At 45.0% G+C, this 23,752-nt stretch overlaps 1 protein-coding gene across 1 annotated transcript; it reads right to left on the bottom strand.

Annotated features, from left to right (window-relative positions):
• Window positions 1-1,592: 1,592 nt before the first annotated feature.
• Window positions 1,593-23,610, bottom strand: LOC134949757 (uridine-cytidine kinase 1-A-like). The gene is made up of 7 exons (XM_063938500.1): window positions 23,581-23,610; window positions 19,073-19,107; window positions 18,225-18,367; window positions 12,340-12,434; window positions 11,233-11,281; window positions 9,771-9,824; window positions 1,593-1,666 (listed from the first exon to the last, which is right to left on the bottom strand). The coding sequence occupies exons 1-7, from the start codon at window positions 23,608-23,610 to the stop codon at window positions 1,593-1,595; spliced, it is 480 nt and encodes a 159-aa protein (XP_063794570.1).
• Window positions 23,611-23,752: the final 142 nt, after the last annotated feature.

Here is a 23,752-nt window from a genome sequence, read left to right on the forward strand (position 1 = left end):
CTCTTGCTGCTGCTGCCCACTCTGAGCACACTCACCAGCACTCGCTCGGGTAAGCTGACTAGAGAAAGGGAGATGGATACATATAGAGTAAAGTCTGTCCATTACATAAAGTCTGTCCGTCGTATTACGTATAGCTGTCGCACAGAAACAAAGGCAGCTGATTTGAGATTGCTGGAAATACTACAGTTCAGACAGAAATTCCAGGGCAGAAATGTATTCAAAAAATGTGTCCTTGTTTCATGCTAATGCTACATAAAGTGCAGTGATGGGCCCAGCTCAGGACCCTCTGTCGTATGTCTGATCCCTTTCAATCTCTGTAACTGCAGGAGGGGAGGAGATACAGGTGAGGCTTCCTGACTCATCCTTTATCAGTCACTGTGCTCCTCATAGTTAGGCTTACCATACTATCCCTTTAGACCAGAAGGCTAATGGATTACACAGGTTCCGTGGCTGATTACAACCAGGTGAAATGCAGGTTTGAAGTCAGGCAGCCACAGGACCTGCGTAATACATGTTCCAGTTTAAAGAGATATTATGGTAAGCCTGCTCATAGTGAATGCAGGAAGAAGAGCATGGTGAAATCAGTGTGTGAAGGTGAAGCATTGGGGGACAGTGAGCAATGGACATGTGATCCATCTCTTATACCCCCAGCCAGGAACAGACCCAGTTGTACAAGCAGAGATTTAGGTGGTCATTGTGCAGTCCTGCTAAGCTAAAAAAAATTTCAAGTGAAAGAAGACCAGCCCCGGACATACTTACCCTGTGTGACGATCTCTGCGACGCTGGGGCCGGCTTTGACGTCAGGTGCTTTAATGATGAAACAACACTTTTTTTTGTATGTTTTTCCAATTTAATGAAAATGATTGAAGTTCGATGTAGCAGACATATAAATGCATTATACAAGCTCTGTAAACAGAAAAGGATCAGAATACTGTTTCGTACGGAGGTCTGAATCCTACTGCAAAGGATCCCTGTTTTATCAACATTTCTACCAATATAAAATATTTCAAACACAGATACAAGAATATAACAGTCTTTACAAAGAAATGTCTTACGAGCTCATAGCCTTGGATACTGAGAAGCTGCTTGTTCTGGTTGACCAACACAATTTATTATCCTGATAGGATGCAGTGAAACATATTTATACTGAGACAACAGGTTCAGTCTATGCACAACTATTGTTGGTCTACTGAAATGTGCTACTAGCTCTATTACGTGAATCCCTGCAGTGTAGGCGGTACTCCAAGTACCCCCAACAGGTCTTGTTTTCTGGATTTCTTTAATCATGCGTAGAGGAGTTGATTTATTTTGCAGAGTCAATAATTATCCCACAGACAGAAATCCTGAAAACATGTCTTGTTGGGGTTACTTGATGCATGGACTTGATAACCACCGGATTATGTCATTTAATAGGAATCCACTGCATGTATAGAGCAACAACTATGGAAACAGTCTGAAATGTTCATCGTGAAATCTAGTGGCAGATCTACTTGATAGACAGAAAAGTGCAGATGAGACGAGACTCAGGTTCAGTCATATGAAATACAGGACATTTTGACTAAAGCAGATTTGTGAAAACTGTGGCATTCTAGCTATTGTAAGACCACAAGTCCCAGCATGTCCTTGGCTATTTTAGCTAAAAAGCCACAAGCTATCCAAACATCAGCTAAAGTAAAGTAAAGTGCTGACATAAAACACAATTACTGTTTAAAGTGAATTGAAATATATACAGCAGGAGTGGAGCATGTGTCCTACACCACCAGTGCTGCTAAGTAATAGAGTACTTCAGAGTACTATCTTCATTCAAGCCGCTCTGCCCATATTATGGGGTCTATTTATGAAGCAGTGAAAAGTGTGGAGAAGTGAGCCAGTGGAGAAGTTTTCCATGGCAACCAATCAGCATTGATGTAACATTTATAATTTGCATACCATACAATTATACGGAGCAGCTGATTGGTTGCCATGGGCGACTTCTCCACAGGCTCACTTCTCCGCTCTTTTCACTGCTTCATGAATAGACCCCTATATATCTAAGCAAGACAGGTAAAACAGTTAAAACGTTACCAGTGTCCAGGCAAGTAAGCATTATGGAGCTATAGGAATGGCCATTTGCAGGAGAGCACTCTGGGATTGATTTTGGCGGTTAAAGCCGCATCTCAGCCTGATTAAGTGCACCACAGAGGGCCCAAACAAACTGTCCTGGTACCTGCCCTCCTGGGCAGGAGTCCACCACCCTTCATGCAGATACAGCCAACTCTGTAGGTGCCCCCAGTATGGTCCTGTCTATGCATAGCATTTATAAGACACATGGTGAATGTAAAGGAAGCACACCATACATAGCTAATGGATATCCCCTTCATAATGCCATGCTGCTACAACCTTCACAATGTTTCTTATTTGCCGCAAGAAACGCAGGAATGAAGTCTATTGCTTATACGCAAGATTGCGCCCTGCCAGGTAATCTGCGTATTCCCTGGTGTAAAGTGGACAAACCAGAGCCAGAACCTACAGTCATTCCAATGTGTCCGCATTACTTCTTGCCTTGAGTTAGAAGTCCACATGTTTAAGCTGTTACCCATCTCCTGAAAGCTACAGGGAAAGACTACTAGGAAGATAAATGCATATAATCTCCAGTCACTTTCTTTCCTAACCATGCCAGCAGGTCTATAATAGCAGACTTCTCACAGAGCACCCATAGCCGACACCCACAGCGCCCACCATAGGGTGCTAAGCCAATGTTTCATCTCACAAGGATCCAGTGACATCACTATGCATTACATCTCTTGCCGTCACTGGTTCATAGGGAATGTATGTCGCATTCCCATGGAAAATGCTGCAGCCACCACAATGGCTGCCCCCCCATCTGTGTAGGTGATGAGATCGCTTTCCGCCTCACTCACTGTCTAGAGCAGACTTTCCCAACCTCCGTCCTCAAGGCACACTAACAGTCCAGGTTTTAGGGATATCCAGGCTTGAGCACAGGTGACTGAGTGAGTACCTCAGTTATTTTGACTTAACCATGTGTATGAAGCCTGGATATTACCAAGAGCTGCACTGTTAGTGTGCCTCGAGGAGCGAGGTTGGGTACGCCTGCTCTAGAGTCTCAACTTAAAATAAAAAACAACCTTCAAAAAGGTTTCATCTTCACATAACCCAAAAGTAACGCAACTGAACTCTACACCGGATATTACCGGAAAAGCCGCGTGCACATCAGAGAATATGCTCAGCCTGTAGGGACTGCTGTTTCTACTGTACTTACAGGACCCTCTCCATAAAAGACATTTATAAAAGAGGAATTAAGCAGATTTTCCAATAATAAATGGCAGCGTTCAGTCATTTTAGCTCAAACATTTAATAATACCCCTTTCAGACCGCCAGCTATGAACACAGGTTATTGGCACATGAATGCGCATAACCCGTGTTCATGTGCGGTCTGACAGGTGCCAGGGTTGATATACCAGGTCGAGCGACCCGGTATTCCAACTCGGGTAGCGAGCAGGGTTGAACTTGTGTTCAACCCGGCTCGCTCTGCGGTGTGAACGGAAGCCGGGTCGATGCGACCCATTTCCCGTTCACTGTGTGTGGACAGGCGGCGCTTGGAGATCATGTGATCTCCAAGCGCCGCATCATCACTGCCATCACCAACCCGCCAATATGCTCCCGTATCTGGCTCCCTGGTGCGACGCGCCTCAGGCGGTCTGAAAGGGCTATAATATCACTATCGTTTAAGTGGAAGAACAAATGGATACGTCAACATGAAAGACCGTGGTCACCCTCCCATATAATCAAGTTTACTATTTCTAAATAATTCTATTTAGATTTAAAGGATGAGCATAATATAGATTATGTTCTCTATTTGCAGTCTTGATGTTACACAAAACAGTCTCTTCCCGTATAAAGCTTATTTAGCCAAACCCCAGGGCAATTGTTGCTCTGTAGGAAAAAAATCCCTCTCTCCGAGATCTGGGAATTATGTGTAACTCACATACATGAGCTATGCGTGTCTGAGTTACACGCACATTGCTGCTGCATATTTCCTGTACTCTCTCAGGCACCCTATGAGATCCTGCGTTACAATCACTCTGTACAGGTATTGGCCTATCCCCTTCTTCATATAGGGCTATTTTATAATCCACTGTTCTAAACCTAAAAAAATAACAGTCGCTTTATTCTTAGGTGGAGTTAAAAGAAAACAAAACCCCATTCCCAGCACCCAGACACAGTGCAAGCGGGTGTAGATGGATCCGATTCCTGAGATACAGAATAACTGTAGTCATTGTTTAAACTAATAGTTGACCGATATTCTGTAGGATTAAAAAATCTGCTAGTTTTGGGTGACATGAGTCTACATTCAGAGGTAAATTCTCTCAATGTTTGGGATCGATGTCCCACACGATCATAAATAAGCCCTTTTCCTTCTATTATCTTCTGTACTCAACGTGTAAAAATAAAAGGATTTTTACAGGATTGGTATAACAAGAAATAATAATAAAAAATAAAAAAAATAAGAATTTACTCACCGGTAATTCTATTTCTCGTAGTCCGTAGTGGATGCTGGGAACTCCGTAAGGACCATGGGGAATAGCGGGCTCCGAAGGAGGCTGGGCACTCTAGAAAGATCTTAGACTACCTGGTGTGCACTGGCTCCTCCCACTATGACCCTCCTCCAAGCCTCAGTTAGGTACTGTGCCCGGACGAGCGTACACAATAAGGAAGGATTTTGAATCCCGGGTAAGACTCATACCAGCCACACCAATCACACCGTACAACTCGTGATATGAAACACAGTTAACAGTATGAAACAATAGAGCCTCTCAACAGATGGCTCAACAATAACCCGATTTAGTTAACAATAACTATGTACAAGTATTGCAGATAAACCGCACTTGGGATGGGCGCCCAGCATCCACTACGGACTACGAGAAATAGAATTACCGGTGAGTAAATTCTTATTTACTCTAACGTCCTAGTGGATGCTGGGAACTCCGTAAGGACCATGGGGATTATACCAAAGCTCCCAAACGGGCGGGAGAGTGCGGATGACTCTGCAGCACTGAATGAGAGAACTCCAGGTCCTCCTCAGCCAGGGTATCAAATTTGTAGAATTTTGCAAACGTGTTTGCCCCTGACCAAGTAGCTGCTCGGCAAAGTTGTAAAGCCGAGACCTCTCGGGCAGCCGCCCAAGACGAGCCCACCTTCCTTGTGGAATGGGCATTGACAGATTTTGGCTGTGGCAGGCCTGCCACAGTATGTGCAAGCTGAATTGTACTACAAATCCAACGAGCAATAGTCTGCTTAGAAGCAGGAGCACCCAGCTTGTTAGGTGCATATAGGATAAACAGCGAGTCAGATTTTCTGACTCTAGCCGTTCTGGAAACATATATTTTCAGTGCCCTGACAACGTCTAGCAACTTGGAGTCCTCCAAGTCCCTAGTAGCCTAGGCACCACAATAGGCTGGTTCAGGTGAAACGCTGACACCACCTTTGGGAGAAACTGGGGACGAGTCCTCAATTCTGCCCTATCCATATGGAAATTCAAATAAGGGCTTTTACAAGACAAAGCCGCCAACTTTGATACTCGCCTGGCAGAAGCCAAGGCCAATAACATAACCACCTTCCACGTGAGATATTTCAGATCCACGGTTTTTAGTGGTTCAAACCAATGTGATTTTAAGAAACTCAACACCACGTTGAGATCCCAAGGTGCCACAGGAGGCACAAACGGGGGCTGACTCTGCAGCACTCCTTTTATAAATGTCTGAACTTCAGGTACTGAAGCTAGTTCTTTTTGATAGAAAATCGACAGAGCCGAGATCTGTACCTTAATGGAACCCAATTTAAGGCCCATAGTCACTCCTGCTTGCAGGAAATGCAGAAATCGACCTAGTTGAAATTCCTCTGTTGGGGCCCTTTCGGCCTCACACCATGCAACATATTTTTGCCATATGCGGTGATAATGAGTTGCTGTAACCTCTTTCCTGGCTTTAGTAAGCGTAGGAATGACTTCCTCCGGAATGCCCTTTTCCTTCAGGATCCGGCGTTCAACCGCCATGCCGACAAACGCAGCCGCGGTAAGTCTTGGAACAGACAGGGCCCCTGCTGCCGCAGGTCCTGTCTGAGTGGCAGAGGCCATGGGTCCTCTGATATAAATTCTTGAAGTTCTGGGTACCAAGCTCTTCTTGGCCATCCACGAGTATCGTTCTTACTCCTCGCCTTCTTATTATTCTCAGTACCTTTGGTATGAGAGGCAGAGGGGAGAACACATAAACCGACTGGTACACCCACGGTGTTACCAGAGCGTCCATAGCTATCGCCTGAGGGTCCCTTGACCCGGTGCAATATCTTTTATAGCTTTTTGTTGAGGCGGGACGCCATCATGTCCACCTGTGGCCTTTCCCAATGGTGTACAATCCTATTGGAAGACTTCTGGAGGAAGTCCCCATTCTCCCGGGTGGAGGTCGTGTCTGTTGAGAAGATCTGCTTCCCAGTTGTCCACTCCGGGAATGAACACTGCTGACAGTGCTAACACATGATTTTCCGCCTATCGGAGAATCCTTGTGGCTTCTGCCATCGCCATCCTGCTTCTTGTGCCGCCCTGTTGGTTTACATGGGCGACTGCCGTGATGTTGTCTGATTGGATCAGTACCGGCTGGTTTTGAAGCAGAGGCCTTGCCGGCCTCAGGGCATTGTAAATGGCCCTCAGGTCCAGAATATTTATGTGTAGGGAAATAACCTGACTTGACCAAAGTCCCTGGAAATTTCTTCCCTGTGTGACTGCCTCCCAGCCTCAAAGGCTGGAATCCATGGTCACTAGGACCTAGTCCTGTATGCCGAACCTGCGGCCCTCTTGAAGATGGGCACTCTGCAGCCACCACAGTAGAGATACCCTGGTCCTTGGAGACAGGGTTATCAGCCTATGCATCGGAAGATGCGATCCGGACCACTTGTCCAACAGGTCCCTCTGAAAAGTTCTTGCATGGAACCTGCCTAATGGGATTGCTTCGTAGGAAGCTACCATTTTTCCCAGGACTCGCGTGCAATGATGCACCGCTACCTATTTTGGCTTCAGGAGGTCTCTGACTAGAGATGACAACTCCTTGGCTTTCTCCTCCGGGAGAAACACTATTTCTGGTTTATGTCCAGAACCATCCCCAGGAACAGTAGACGTGTCATAGGAACCAGCTGTGACTTTGGACTGTTTAGAATCCAACCATGCTGTTGTAGCACTTTCCAAAATAGTGCTACCCCGACTACCAACTGCTCCTTGGACCTCGCCCTTATAACGAGATTGTCCAAGTACGGGATAATTACAACTCCCTTTTTTTGAAGGAGTATCAACATTTCGGCCATTACCTTGATAAAACACCCTCTGTGCCATATACAGTCCAAACGGCAGTGTCTGGACTTGGTAATGGTAATCCTGTACCACAATCTGAGGTACTCCTGGCGAGGATGGTAAATGGGGACATGCAGGTAAGCATCCTTGATGTCCCAGGATACCATGTAATCCCCCTCGTCCAGGCTTGGAATAACCGCCCTGAGCGATTCCATCTTGAACTTGAATTTTTGTGTTCAAGGATTTTAAATATAAAATGGGTCACACCGAACCATGCGGTTTCGGTACCCCAACCCGTGTGGAATAGTAACCCCGTCCTTGTTGAAGTAGGGGCACCTTGAGTATTACCTGCTGGGAATACCGCTTATTAATTGCCTCTAGCACAGCCTCCCTGCCTGAGGGAGTTGTCAGCAAGGCATATTTTAGGAAACGGCTGGGGGGAGACATCTCGAATTCCAGCTTGTACCCCTGAAATACTACTTGAAAGAAACAGGGATCCACCTGTGAGCGAGCCCACTAATTGCTGAAATTTTTGAGACGGCCCCCCACCGTACCTGGCTACACCTGTGGAGCACCCGCGTCATGGTGTGGCCTCACAGGAGGCGGGGGAAGAATCTTGATTCTGGGAACAGGCTGACTGGTGCAGCTTTTTTCCCTCTACCCTTGTCTCTGTACAGAAAGGAAGCGCCATTTGACCCGCTTGCTTTTCTGAAGCCGAAAGGACTGTACCTTTGTCTGTGAGGAAACCTGAGGTAAAATTATTTCTTCCCAGCAGTTGCTGTGGATACGAGGTCCCAGAGACCATCCCCAAATAATTCCTCACCCTTATAAGGCTCTCTATGCGCTTTTTAAGTCAGCATCACCTGTCCAGTGACAGGTCTCTAATATCCTCCTGACAGAATGGACATTACATTTATTTTGGATGCCAGTCGGCAAAATATCCCTCTGTGCATCCCCCATATATAAGACGACGTCTTTAATATGTTTTTATGTTTGCCAACTAGTATCCCCGTTTGACAGGGTCACCGACCACGCTGCAGCAGCACTATCTGCAGGTCTCAGTCTAGTACCTGAGTGTGTAAATACAGACTTCAGGATAGCCTCCTGTTTTTTATCAACAGGTACCTATTAAAGTGGCCGTATCCTAAGACGGCAGTGCCACCTTTTTTGACAAACGTGTGAGCGCCTTATCCACCCTAGGGGATATCTCCCAGCGTAACTTATCCACCTGGCGGGAAAGGGTACGCCATCAGTAACTTTTTATAAATTACCAGTTTCTTAACGGGGGAACCCACGCTTTCACACACTTCATTTATTCATATGATGGGGGAACAAAACACTGCCTGTTTTTTCTCCCCAAACCTAAAACCCATTTTTAGAGGTGCTTGGGTTAAAGTCAGAAATGTATAACACATTTTTTATTGCCGGGATCACGTCACGGATGTTCCTAGTGGATTGTGTATATGTCTCCACCTTGTCGACACTGGAGTCAGACTCCGTGTCGACATCTGTGTCTGCCATCTGAGAGAGCGGGCGTTTTTGAGCCCCTGATGGCCTTTGAGACGCCTGGGCAGGCGCGGGCTGCGAAGCCGGCTGTCCCACAGCTGTTACGTCATCCACCCTTTTATGTAAGGAGTTGACACTGTCGGTTAATACCTTTCACCTATCCATCCACTCTGGTGTCGGCCCCACAGGGGGCGACATCACATATATCGGCCTCTGTTCTGTCACCATATAAGCCTCCTCATTCAACATGTCGACACAGCCGTACCGACACACCGCAGACACACAGGGAATGCTCTAAACGAGGACAGGACCCACAATAGCCCTTTGGGGGGACAGAGTAAGAGTATGCCAGCACACACCAGAGCGCTATATATATACAGGGACTAACTGAGTTATGTCCCTAATAGCTTTTATATAATATACTTTCTAAGAGCTCAGGAGAGCCCCTAGTGTGCATCCAACCTCGGCCGGGCACGAAATCTAACTGAGGCTTGGAGGAGGGTCATAGTGGGAGGAGCCAGTGCACACCAGGTAGTCTAAGATCTTTCTAGAGTGCCCAGCCTCCTTCGGAGCCCGCTATTCCCCATGGTCCTTACGGAGTTCCCAGCATCCACTAGGACGTTAGAGAAAAGTAGATGCTTTATGGAATTAGCATATGGACTGTAACCCACCCTCCCCCAACCAGCTTCTAATACCTCGTAGCTGCAACAGACATACAGTAAGAAGTCAGGTCTTGCCAACGCTGGCAGTGAACAATGGCTCCATGTGGGAGGAAAGGTAATCTATAGACCCAAACCAGCTCAATGTGGCCTACTGCTGGACTCCAGGTGAGTGCGTTTGCCAGGCAGCAGCACGCCTCCGGATTCCCCCTGTCCCGACAAGGCCCTCTTCTGCGATCGACCATTCACAGACCCTCGCTGCCACTTACAAATGTCTCTGTTCAGAATGTCCTGGATGTGCTGCATGATCAGGTTAATGGCGACTGGGGGAGTGACCAGAAAATCAGAATTTTATTAAAGAGAGCAACATACTGTGTATTAATACTGGTGTTCAGTACAGGTGCTATCATTTTACTAAAAGACATAAAGAAACCGTTTGATTTATAGTTTGATGCTTGGGCTCATCAAAAAATAGCTTTCTTCTCTGTCCAATGGACGAAATCAGAACACGGGGGTATAGCTGGTACTGGGAGGAGCCTGGCACTTTAACTCTAATAACCAGCAGGGCATAGCTTGGGGAGGAAAACCAGGCTCACTCCTCCTCCTTGGGTTTCAGTGATAGGAACAATGACTGATTCAGCTGATCCACAGAAGTACCAGTTTGGGGACAGCCATTGACAGTTAGCAGCCATCGGTGTCAGAAATGTTATGGTTCACTGCAATCGATTGCACGGGTAGAGATGTTTTATCTTTCCTTGCCGCAGCGCAGGGGGAAGGGCGTTTCATCCCACCCCCTCCCCTGACTGTCCCACTGCCTGGCTTGGCAATGGCTTTCCACCAATGGTTTCATGCCGACTGATGGCCTTAACTATGCCTACTTAGGGCCTCATTTGTCTACTTTACCAGTGTCATCATTGGGATACACCGGAAACATGCAATGGGTCATAAAGGGTTAAATAAGCTTCTCAGTGATGTACCCAACATCACCCCCTTCCCCAAATTCAGCTTTAAACCCCACAAACAATCACAGCGGTGGCTGGATTGAGTAAATAAGAACATAGCTATCCACAGTACATGTTATGAAAAAGATAATGACTCTACAGTATATACAGTTTGACTCTATATAAATCCAGTGCATTATGGCTGCATTCAGGGACTGCACCTGGATAGCTGTAAATATGACCATTAATCCCTACAGTATACACATTCTTAGTGCAAATAGACGATAGTCCTTCATTTGTCTGAAAGCATTTTAAGGGGCATTAAGGATGCATTTACCCCAGGAATCAATCCCCTTATGTTTATATGCATACAACCTGTAGTCTGCAAAAAAAAAAAAAAAAAAAGATGGGTTTCCTTCTACCTATCCAGTGCAGGGAGCTCAGCAGAAATGGTGATACCCCAGGTAAACAAATACAACTGTCTGATGAAATAAAATGGTCAAGAAGCAAGGTCTAGGCAACCTGTGGCAGTCCAGTTTCTGTGGAACTACACATGCCAGCATGTCCTTCCACAGTTTTGCTGGAGTGCCACAGGCTGCCTACCCCTGGTCTAGGCAGCGTATTTAATAAATATGTGAGAGGTTATGTACAAGCCAGTACAATGCGAACAACCACTTTACATGCAGTTCTCCAGCTGATGTTGGCCTACTGCCCCGCCTAGTTAGGGACTAAAGAGACACCACTTTAAAGATAGTCCCTAACCGAGAACACACAGGAAGCAGCAACTCACCCATATTATCCACTCCACGTGGAATGATGGCGTCTGCATACTTTTTAGTCTAGAAATAGAAACATCAGACGCTCAGATTACTTAGAACTCATCTACAACAACTTAATATGCTTTATTAAGAACCTAATGAAAACCTGTCCCAGAGATACATATACACTTATTAGTACCCACATTATCATATACACTGGAAGTGTGAGGTATAGGCCCTGTCTCCAGGAGAAATGACACTATGGGGGGAATTCAAATGTTTGAAAAGTCGGTCGGGTGTCTGGTTTTTCCTGCCTATTAGATAGGAAAAAACAGACACCCAACTGACTTTTCAAACAATTGAATTCCACCCTAAGGCGGTGAATTGTGTCACCCCCAAATTCCCCCCCCCTCCGGCTGTCATGTCTGCACATACTGCAAGGATAGAGATGGTGTGGACTCAGAGAGCTTAGTAGTTCTGTGCTGCAATTTTAGATGAAAATTAAAAACCATCGGAAGGGGGGCCAATGGCTACCATCGATGGTGTGAAACTAGTTGTTTCACTGCCATTGATGGTAAAACCATCTTACATCGGGTGATGATCATTGATGGCCATCCCTCTTTCAGCTCACAGCCTCCTGAGCACCCTAACCAGGACTTTAGACGTGTTTAGCCACTTTGCGTCCCTAAACCCATTACTAATAGATGCGTACACACGGCATTCGTATCAAAGGGGGAAGGGCAATTGAACCGCTCCGATTGACGCCCACAAAACTATTGAATTCCTTAAAGGGCTGCGGCAGATACAGATGTGTATTTCTTCCATTTATACTTAATGCAACCCAGGTTTATGTTGTACAGTTGTAGACGGGTTATTCCATTAAACACTGTTAAACCAATAAACATGAGAGTAAAGTGACATAAAATGTTCCTTCTACAAAACTGCACCATTGCCCAGCCATGTAAGTTAGAGATGTATGCTAGTGATGTAACATGGAGATACGATCGTCTGCTAACATCATGTAAGCAAATAATGCGTTCAACCAGCTGGAATGATAGGGTGAGCAGGGAAGGGCGGGAGGCGGAGGGTCAGATCCGTACAGAAGGAAACTAAACAGACAACGATATAGACAGTGTTACCGGGAGAGAGAACTCCTCGAATGCTGGCTTGACAAAGGTGGTATACTGCGTGAGAATCTGCTCCAGGTCTCTCCCCCGCTTCATGTCCCGCAGAACTGGAAGACAAAACACCCCTGTGAGTAGCCTGCATGTAATATAATACATACTGACAATAATATAACCTCAAGCCAAGCAGAATATTACAATAGCACAAAGGTGGTTGTGGTGGTGAAGGTACAACTGACCCTGCCCCACACCCACACAAATTAATTAATTCCTTATTTAAAAAAAAATAAAAAAAGGCAGCATAAGACATAACATGTTCTAGAATCATAATTACATATGCAGAGTTTTTCCTGCCTTTTAGATTCTCCCTCTATCCCACTGAAGATGTTTTCTAGGTTATCATTTGGTGGAGAGTCAGGGGTGGATGTACTGAGCACAAATATGCTAAAGCTACAGGAGGCGGCTGGTATTAGGACACCTTCTTCATGCTTGTGTGATCCACTGCTGCGTCTGAGCAGAGCCGGCCCCAACCAATATGATGCCCTAGGCAAGATTTTGGCTGGTGCCCCCTAGCACCACCGCTGGTTCCGCCCCTGACCTTACACCTCTTTCCCAGCACCATCACCCCTCACCCACAGCAGTCCTTATTTTGGTGTTTGTATCCCCTATACTTTAAATAGGAACAGCTCGCAAATTTGGCGCACAGCCCAAAAAGGGGTGTGTTTTTGCTGGCAAGGGGCATGGCCACACAACAGTAACCCCAATTCCAATTACGCCACACAGTACTGCAACTTTATTCACATTTAATCATTCGATAGTGTCCATAATTCATATTACATCCCACAGTAGTATCACTTTACCTTATAAACGTTACTCCTCACAGTAGAGCCCCTTATTCACATTACATCACACTGAATTGCTCCTTATTCACATTACACCACACCCTATTGCTCTTTAGTCACAATAGATGACACAGTAGTGCCCTTTCTATATGCAATGCCACATAGTAGAGTACCTTATACACATAATGCCACACATTAGTAATGCATTTATACACATAATTCCACACAGTAATGGCCCTTACACATATGAGACACCTTATTAATGTCCTTATAAACATAATGCGCCTTACACATTATGACACCTTTATTAATGCCCTTTTACACATAATGTCCCTTACATATGCCGCACATTATTAATGCCCTTATACACATAATGACACACACAGTGCCACCTACACATTTGCTGCACATTATTAGTGCCCCTTTACACATAATGACACACATAGTGCCACCTACACATTTGCTGCACATTATTAGTGCCCCTTTACACATGACAAATACAGTAGTACCCTGTTACACATATGCCGCACATTATTAATGCCCTTATACACATAATGACACACATAGGGGTATATTTACTAAGCTCCCGATTTTGACCGAGATGCCGTTTTTTCTTCAAAGTGTCATCTCGGTTAATCTCGGTCATTTACTAAACACTAATCACGGCAGTGATGAGGGCATTCGTAATTTTTTGCAAGTTCAGGTAAAAAATTACGAATGAATACACCATCGGTCAAAACGCGGCTGTTTAAGTATGAATCTCGGTCATTTACTAAGAAGTGCAAAGCCAAAAAAGAACAAACACTGCCGTGAAAAATTTCAACTCGTAAAAAAGTGCTAAAAAAAAACAGAACTTTTTTTTTTATTCGTGATTGGATAGGCATGCACGGATCCATGAGATCCGTGCATGTATATCAGTGGGAAGGGGTGGGAAAGTGCTTATTTTTTTAAAAAAAATTGCGTGGGGTCCCCCCTCCTAAGCATAACCAGCCTCGGGCTCTTTGAGCCGATCCTGGTTGCAGAAATATGGTGAAAAAAATGACAGGGGTTCCCCCATATTTAAGCAACCAGCATCGGGCTCTGCGCCTGGTCCTGGTCCCAAAAATACGGGGGACAAAAAGAGTAGGGGTCCCCCGTATTTTTAAAACCAGCACCGGGCTCCACTAGCTGGACAGATAATGCCACAGCCGGGGGTCACTTTTATACAGCGCCCTGCGGCCGTGGCATCAAAAATCCAACTAGTCACCCCTGGCCGGGGTACCCTGGGGGAGTGGGAACCCCTTCAATCAAGGGGTCCCCCCCCCCCAGCCACCCAAGGGCCAGGGGTGAAGCCCGAGGCTGTCCCCCCCCATCCAATGGGCTGCGGATGGGAGGGCTGATAGCCTTTGTTGTAAAATAAAAGATATTGTTTTTAGTAGCAGTACTACAAGTCCCAGCAAGCCTCCCCCGCATGCTGGTACTTGGAGAACCACAAGTACCAGCATGCGGCGGAAAAACGGGCCCGCTGGTACCTGTAGTACTACCACTAAAAAAATACCCAAAAAAACACAAGACACACACACCGTGAAAGTATAATTTTATTACATACATACACACATACATACATACTTACCTTAAGTTCCCACGCAGGTCGGTCCTCTTCTCCAGTAGAATCCAAGGGGTACCTGTTGAATAAATTCTACTCACGAGATCCAGGGGTCCAGGCTCCTCGGCAAATCCAGGGATAATCCACGTACTTGAATAAAACAAAAAAACGGTTGCCCGACCACGAACTGAAAGGTGACCCATGTTTGCACATGGGTCACCTTTCCACGAATGCCAGAAACCCACTTTGCCTTCTGGCTAAGTGGGTTTCTTCAGCCAATCAGGGAGTGCCACGTTGTAGCACTCTCCTGATCAGCTGTGTGCTCCTGTCCTCACTGACAGGCGGCACACGGCAGTGTTACAATGTAGCGCCTATGCGCTACATTGTAACCAATGATGGGAACTTTCTGCCCTGCGGTTGACCTAAAGTGACGTCACCGCTGAGCAGAAAGTTCCCATCATTGGTTACAATGTAGCGCATAGGCGCTACATTGTAACACTGCCGCGTGCTGCCTGTCAGTGAGGACAGCAGCACACAGCTGATCAGGAGAGTGCTACAACGTGGCACTCCCTGATTGGCTGAAGAAACCCACTTAGACAGAAGGCAAAGTGGGTTTCTGGCATTCGTGGGAAGGTGACCCATGTGCAAACATGGGTCACCTTTCAGTTCGTGGTCGGGCAACCGTTTTTTTGTTTTATTCAAGTACGTGGATTATCCCTGGATTTGCCGAGGAGCCTGGACCCCTGGATCTCGTGAGTAGAATTTATTCAACAGGTACCCCTTGGATTCTACTGGAGAAGAGGACCGACCTGCGTGGGAACATAAGGTAAGTATGTATGTATGTGTGTATGTATGTAATAAAATTATACTTTCACGGTGTGTGTGTCTTGTGTTTTTTTGGGTATTTTTTTAGTGGTAGTACTACAGGTACCAGCGGGCCCGTTTTTCCGCCGCATGCTGGTACTTGTGGTTCTCCAAGTACCAGCATGCGGGGGAGGCTTGCTGGGACTTGTAGTACTGCTACTAAAAACAATATCTTTTATTTTACAACAAAGGCTATCAGCCCTCCCATCCGCAGCCCATTGGATGGGGGGGGACAGCCTCGGGCTTCACCCCTGGCCCTTGGGTGGCTGGGGGGGGGGACCCCTTGATTGAAGGGGTTCCCACTCCCCCAGGGTACCCCGGCCAGGGGTGACTAGTTGGATTTTTGATGCCACGGCCGCAGGGCACTATATAAAAGTGACCCCCGGCTGTGGCATTATCTGTCCAGCTAGTGGAGCCCGGTGCTGGTTTTAAAAATACGGGGGACCCCTACTCTTTTTGTCCCCCGTATTTTTGGGACCAGGACCAGGCGCAGAGCCCGATGCTGGTTGCTTAAATATGGGGGAACCCCTGTCATTTTTTTTCCCATATTTCTGCAACCAGGATCGGCTCAAAGAGCCCGAGGCTGGTTATGCTTAGGAGGGGGGACCCCACACATTTTTTTTGGGGATTTTACATTGTTTAATTAAAAATAAAAAAAAAAAAGAACCCCAGCACGGATCACACAGATCCGGCCGAGATTGATTGTAAAAAAAAACGGCAGTGTTTTGCTAATCACTGCCGTAAAATTAGGTAAAAAAAAACGAATGACATCGACATCGGAAGAAAAGAAAAACACGAATACGACAGCTTAGTAAATCCATCGTAATAAATTCAAAAAGTTGCAGTTTTACACTGTCGATGTCATTCGTGATTGAACTTTGACCTATTTTCGGAAATTACGAATGTTAGTAAATTTACCCCATAGTGCCCCTCACACATATGTTGCACATTAATGCATTTTTACATGACACACATAATGCTCCTTACACATATTCTGAACACTACTGCACAACCAACCCACTCACATGCACACAGCACTCACACTGCCACTAACACTGTGACCTCTGCCTCTGCTTGGATACAGATGTGTCCTCATAAATCTTGCCTCAATGCTAATGTCGGGCACCTTTTTTTAATGAAAATGCATCTTATTTGCATTGCTACGTGGCTAGGATGCACAAGCAGCTTCTGCTGATTAAAATGATATGCAGCATGCCTATATACTGTGTGAGACTGTGGCTGTATCTGCACATGAAATGCTACACAGAGAATATAGGCATGCCGCATATCATTTCAATCAGCAGAAGCTGCTGATGTCCCTAGGCATATCAAATGCCCTAGGCAATTGCCTAGTTTGCCTATGCCTATGGCCGGCTCTGCGTCTGAGGACCCAGCATCGCATCATCTGTGAGAACATCAGCCATCTAAACAACCCTCATGTTATTCAGAATGACCATCTCACATCAGGAGCTGATGCCAGTAAATCAGACGCAGACAGTGGCTTTGGCACTCCCAGAAAGCAGAGGTGACATGCACCCGTTTTCAATAATGCTGCCTGTTGGGCCCAGAAATGCCAGAATAGGAAGGGCCCCTCACCTTCCCATCCCGGGAGCCAGTTGCTGGAAAAGGCTGCAGGACATCAGGTGGTGTCCCTATGCACGACCGCGGCAGGCTGGAACCACAGCAGCAGCACAGGGAAGGAGTCCGGATCAGTCAGCCATAAAGGGACAGCGCCGCCAGTATTCTTGATTATCTCCAAATTTAAAATAGTGCAGTGCTGCCCCACTATGGCAGCCTGTGGTGTGCTCCAATCTACACCGCTGTCATGCGGGCCCCTTTGCAGCCCAGGCCCGGTAATAGTGTCCCGGTAAACCCCCCCCCCCCCCCTCTGATGGTGGCCTTGCCTGAAGCACCAGAAAGCCCACGTTTGCCTGAATAGCACAGTGTACAGCAGAATGTTACTCCAGCAGAGACTCTGGGTGATATCCTATTAACCCCAGTAGTTTACCGGGGCTAATTGTGCTGCTGGGGGCTATCTAATTGGCCCTGATAAACCGGCACGAGACACGGCTTATCAGGGATTATATTTCACCTGCCTCAGGCATGCGAAACCAAATCCCCGGAAACAACCCCGTTTTCATGCGAAAATGGGACTGTTTCTACAGAAAACACACAGCTTTCACTGAACCAGTGTGTTTTCGGGAGAAAGGGGACATTGTTACAAGCGATCAATCAGGACAGCCTATACAAATAATAATCGAGAAAACATCGAGAAAAACAAACATTTTCCGCACCCAATGTTTTACCGGGCCAAATAAGATATCCCCCTCTGGCTGCAGCCCTGCAAACCTGGGCACTGCTATATTTCTGTGACAGAAGATGAGAAAACACTGCTGGAAGGTATACTAGTCCCTTCAATGCAATCAGTCCTCCCTGATATAACACTGAAGTAGGGAGACAAACTGTTACCTTAAATTATTAGTGTTTATATGGCGACACAAAACTCTGCTGTACTGTACACTGAGATACAGTGATCTGCTGGGGATAGTGAAACTGACACTCAGCTTCACAGACCGCTGCTAAGAAGACGAAGGCTAGGAGAGTCTTACCCCTGCGGGACAGCCTGACGTCAGAGTCCGTGTCCACAAACAACTTCAACTGAAACATGTCCCTTATTTCTTGGTTATAGAACACCAAAATCCCCTCGAACAGCAAGACGTCGGCCGGATACACTGTTGTAGTCTCTGACAATCTGGAGAAGTAACAGACAGTAAGGTGCACAGCCCACCCTTCAGGAAGCGACAGTTCTGAGCACAGGTCAACAACATCTACTCTGTGGCTCAACTACTGGAAGAGTTCAATTAAGATGAAACGCGTTGTCAGACAGATACATTCATAGCATTCAGGAATGTGTATATCATTTCTCCTAAAATAAGTGCACACTGAGGGGCGTAGGCAATTAGCTCAGTTTTTTCGCCTATTTTTAGGACGAATGGAGATTCGCCCTATGCAATATTTTCGCCTAGGCGAAAAATGTGACGGGTGGAGAACACGTGGATCAGTGAATCCACTTGCTTTCCGTCGAAAATGCTGCCCATTTTCGCAGATTTTGAGGCGTTTTTCGCCAAATCCTTTTCACTTAATAAAAGAAGGTGAAAAGGCATTGACGAAAATGCCTTCAAAACTGCCGAAAACGACCCTAAATAAATAAATATGAGTGGGGCGAATTCATTGGCTCCGAAATGTAATCGGAACTAATTGCATACGCCCCCGAGACTAGTTTCTAAAACAGATGAAACAAATGCTAAAAAGGAGTATAAAACATTAGAGCTATACAAAAAAACAGTTTATTACACTTCAAACTTCGGTTTTATCCTATTTAATAGAAGATATTATTAAAACCTGTATCTCGACGACAGCTCCCTTTACTCATATGAGTGTAACGTGAGTGCCTCACCTTGAATGAGTGACAAAGTCAAGTAGGAACGTCCACTATTTGCCCTTCTAATATGCATGTAACCATATATATAGTGTTAATAATATATATGTATGTGTAAATGATGTATGTATATATATGTATATATATATGTAGTGTAACCATATATATAGTGTTAATAATATATATGTATGTGTAAATGATGTATGTATATATATGTATATATATATGTATATGTGTATGTATATATATATATATATATATTGGTGTAATATACCTATATGTGTATAAGTTATATGGTGATTTTTTAGTCAGCCACTGTGGTGTACTATTTAACATAAGAACGAGGGATTTTGAGCCGGTAATAGTCTGCAGGGTAATAGAAGGTGACATGTGGGTCTCTGGAGTTGTCCACGCGCTGCAGGAGTGATGGCCTGCAGGGCGGGAAGAGCGGGTCCGCGAGGAAAGAGCTTGGCTGACCGCGAGGCTGGGGGAAAGATAGATATTGATTGGCGGTGGCAGGGGGATCGCGCGGCTCCGGCGGGAAGCGGGCGGCACGAGCCGGAGGTCTGGGGGAGAATAAATAGAGCTCCCCGCCGGCAGGAGTTGGAGTTGCTGTTCCCCCGGGGAGAGTACGTACACTGTCTTCAGAGCGCTGCATGACAAGAGCTGCGGTAGCGCTGCTGAGGTGTATTGTACCGGCACCGGGCATACCTGGTTATGGAAGCAGGAAGGGGCCGTTGATTACAGAGCGAGAGCCGGAGAGGTCTGCTGCGATCTTCGCTGATGTTGGGAGCGGCGGGAGGCGGTAATGAGGACGCCCGTTCCGGCCACCCATGGTGATGCAGAGCATGAACAGCCAGTAGGAGATGGTGGGCAGAGAAGCCAGAGCGGGACCCGCCTCCAGTAGGCTGAATAGAGGCAGCACCAACCTGAAGCGCCGCCTGTAGCAGCACCCATCAGCCGGCCTAGCCTGTCAGAAAACTGCGGGGAGGAGTCGGGGGAGTGAATGCCAGCGGTCTGCACTTCTGAGGAATGTAAGTGCAAATATTGAAATACTGCATTATAAACACACTGAGATATAATAGACTTCCTAGCAGCAGATTCCATAGGATATCTCAGTGAAGAGACCATTTCACTACAAAGGCTCAAAGCCTATTTAGTGGTAGTGTAAATTACAAGAGATAGGAGTGCCTGCATAAGTGTGTGTTAAGAAGGAGCAGTAATTAAGAGACATTGACTGTAAAATCTACCCATATACAAGGGAAGAAAAAGGAAAAGTTACCCTAAACCAATCCAAGGAAGTTTAGCCTGCACAACTCAGTGAATCCATTAAAGTATTTGGAGGCAACTCACATATTAGAGTCATATGGGTCATGATATGTGGCAATGACTATAGACTTAAGCATCCAGCATTTCATTGCTAGTTATAGATGTTCCATAGACTGTGATGTCCTGCAATGCAGTTGGGACTGAAATATTAAATTAATGCCCCTTGACCCAGAAAGAAAAAACTGCCTCAGTAGAAGCAAATTTAGTACAAGGTTGAATAGAGATAAGCCTTTGTTTGCCATTACAAACGCTTCAGTACAGCTGCACTCTATGTATTGCTTATACTACTATATATATCACCCTCTGAGAAAGGATGGAGATTTAGATAAAGACTATAAGGGAAAGAGTACGGATATGTTACAGTTGAAAGCAGCTTAAGCTAAATAAATGGCCTGCATTATATGGTGGCTAAAGTAAATATTTTACCTAATGACACCAGCCACTGGTACTAATTATTGGCCAGGGAATATATCATATTACCCTTTAAGTACTGGGATGAGTAGTAACCATCTCTAAGGGACGTTATAGACAAGAAATTGGGAACTGTATATGTAATATATATATATATATATATATATATATATATAATTGTATGGAGCTAAGAGCTTAAGTATAGAAGAGGAGAGTGATGTGGAGAGACTTATCTCACAGAGCTGAGATATTAATGTACTGTTTACCAGTTATACAGTAGTAAGGCCACCAAAGGAGTATTGACAACCTCGTAAATTGAACAAAAAGAATCAAATTCTTTTGCTGCGCCTGTGAATATTATCTGTTATAAGTAAATAAAAATGAATTGAACCACAGATCTTATGGCATGGGGAAAACCACGTTCGCCACTATAAGGAGGTGTGCGACACTCCAATGAAATTAATCAGAAAATAGATAAAAAATAGAAGCGCTCATATAGACCGCATACCAAAATATCACAGGTTCAATATCAGCCAAGGAATAAATAATAATAAAATGTATAAAATACATATATTTATTAATATTGAGATAAATTTCCTATTTTATAATGGATAATTCACTGTTCCATATAATTGAGATATAACAAATACAAAAAATTAAAAAAGACATATGTTGTCCATTTCCTAGGTATATTTGGAAAAAACACTGAACTAAACAATTCAAGAGATGTATCAGAATTTTGCAGTCTCTAATAGAAACAATGTTGCCACAGCTACTACAAATGAATCCTGAATGTATCACATTGGCTGCACATATTAATTGATAAGCAGCATGAAAAGATGCATATGATACCTCTCCACAAGGGCTGATAGACCCGAGCGTCCCCGGGTAGGTTCAAGAATTGCCCAGTAATTGAAAGAACTCGAAGGTACGTGTAATGTCTGATACTTTCAGTCAGCTGCACCAATTAGTTGTTACCTTGCTTGTAGCCCCTTGCAGGTGCTTGATGCAGGAAATTTGTAGACGGTAAATGGTATAGCTGCCAGATAGGGTGATGTTTATAACCCAGATGTAGAAGTGTGTACCTTCATCTACCTGGACGTGCACCGTCCGCCGGTAGTGGCCGAAGTGGAGAGCGCTAACGGGACTGCTGTATCCGTGCGGCGTCCGTGCAGCGTTTGTAAATGATCGTGCGTCCACAACACCTTTTCAGCTACCTGGACGTGCAATGTCCGCTGGTAGCGGCCGAAGTGGAGAACGCTGGAGAACTGCTGTGTCTGTGCGGCGTCTGCAACTGATAATGCGGCCACGTGAATGACCGACCACGGCTGTTGTTGGTGGAGCCGGGTAAGGTAGCTGTGGCTTGAGTACGTCCTGGATGAAGGTGTTCAGTGTTTTCCAAAAAGGGGACTCCTCCCCTTTTTGGAAAACACTGAACGGACGCCGCACGGATACAGCAGTCCCGTTAGCGCTCTCCACTTCGGCCACTACCGGCGGACGGTGCACGTCCAGGTAGATGAAGGTACACACTTCTACATCTGGGTTATAAACATCACCCTATCTGGCAGCTATACCATTTACCGTCTACAAATTTCCTGCATCAAGCACCTGCAAGGGGCTACAAGCAAGGTAACAACTAATTGGTGCAGCTGACTGAAAGTATCAGACATTACACGTACCTTCGAGTTCTTTCAATTACTGGGCAATTCTTGAACCTACCCGGGGACGCTCGGGTCTATCAGCCCTTGTGGAGAGGTATCATATGCATCTTTTCATGCTGCTTATCAATTAATATGTGCAGCCAATGTGATACATTCAGGATTCATTTGTAGTAGCTGTGGCAACATTGTTTCTATTAGAGACTGCAAAATTCTGATACATCTCTTGAATTGTTTAGTTCAGTGTTTTTTCCAAATATACCTAGGAAATGGACAACATATGTCTTTTTTAATTTTTTGTATTTGTTATATCTCAATTATATGGAACAGTGAATTATCCATTATAAAATAGGAAATTTATCTCAACCTCGTAAATTGCATGGTGTTGCTCTAATGGGATTTTGTAATAAGAAAAAGGATTAGATAAGGCTAATGCAGTCAAAGGACATCAGCTGCTACAACAAATAGAAACATAGTACAGAGGGGAAACAATTGTAACAGAGTGCAGGGTTTTGACTTGTAGTGTATCAAGTAACTGAAATATCACCGCAGCAATCGTTGGGACTGATACAGGTATTAAACAACAGCTGCTAGACTATATTGCGGTTCAAAAGATGTGGATACAATTGTAGCAGGAGGCAGGATATTCCATGCAGACAGTTCTATAGACATTGCCTGCTGTTCTTTGTGTAGAGGATCTAATACAAGTAAGGAGGCGGACATCATACTACATATGCAGCTTACCCCATGAGCCTTGGTGTGGATTTATTTAATGTACTACATGGTACAAAGCACCTTCTGCTAAAGAAGAAAAGAAGGGAATCTAACCCAGAAAAAGTGTAGAGCTTTCTGCTCATTTAACTTTGGTTGTTATGCAAGGTTTTCTTTAGTGTACACTAATTTAAGGGCCCAGACATTATACTTATTTTTTGAGTACCCGGGTCACTCTTATTCTAATGTTATGGTAATTTTTTGTATATTGCATGCAAAACAACTTGTATAGGCTCTAAAAAAAAAAAAGGAAATAGTGGGATAGGATTGAAATGTACATTGCCTTACTATGTAGGAAAGAAATGTATGGCGTAAAATACTCTTTTGTGACAAATAAATGCATGTATTTATACTTACCACATATGTTGATGTGCTTTGAAATTTCATCCGGAGTTCCTGAAATGCGAACAGAAGAACAGGTATAATATTATACTGAAATGAATGTGTGCATTTATATATGCTTATGACACAGATAGGATAATCCTGTAGTTACTATTCATTATTAAAGTTAGGCTTACCCAGGCAAGCC

This window comes from Pseudophryne corroboree, chromosome 8 (genome assembly GCF_028390025.1).
Source record: "Pseudophryne corroboree isolate aPseCor3 chromosome 8, aPseCor3.hap2, whole genome shotgun sequence".
NCBI classification, from domain to species: Eukaryota; Metazoa; Chordata; class Amphibia; order Anura; family Myobatrachidae; genus Pseudophryne; species Pseudophryne corroboree.

Bases quoted from the DNA above. Each gene is read 5' to 3' on its own strand.
- LOC134949757 (XM_063938500.1), bottom strand. From the start codon at position 23,610: ATGAAATTTCAAAGCACATCAACATATGTG. The intron at 12,435-18,224 runs GTAAGACTCTCC...TTTGTCTTCCAG, and splicing joins CGTCAGGCTGTCCCGCAGGG to TTCTGCGGGACATGAAGCGG. The intron at 9,825-11,232 runs GTGAGTTGCTGC...TCACTCCCCCAG, and splicing joins ACGTGGAGTGGATAATATGG to TCGCCATTAACCTGATCATG.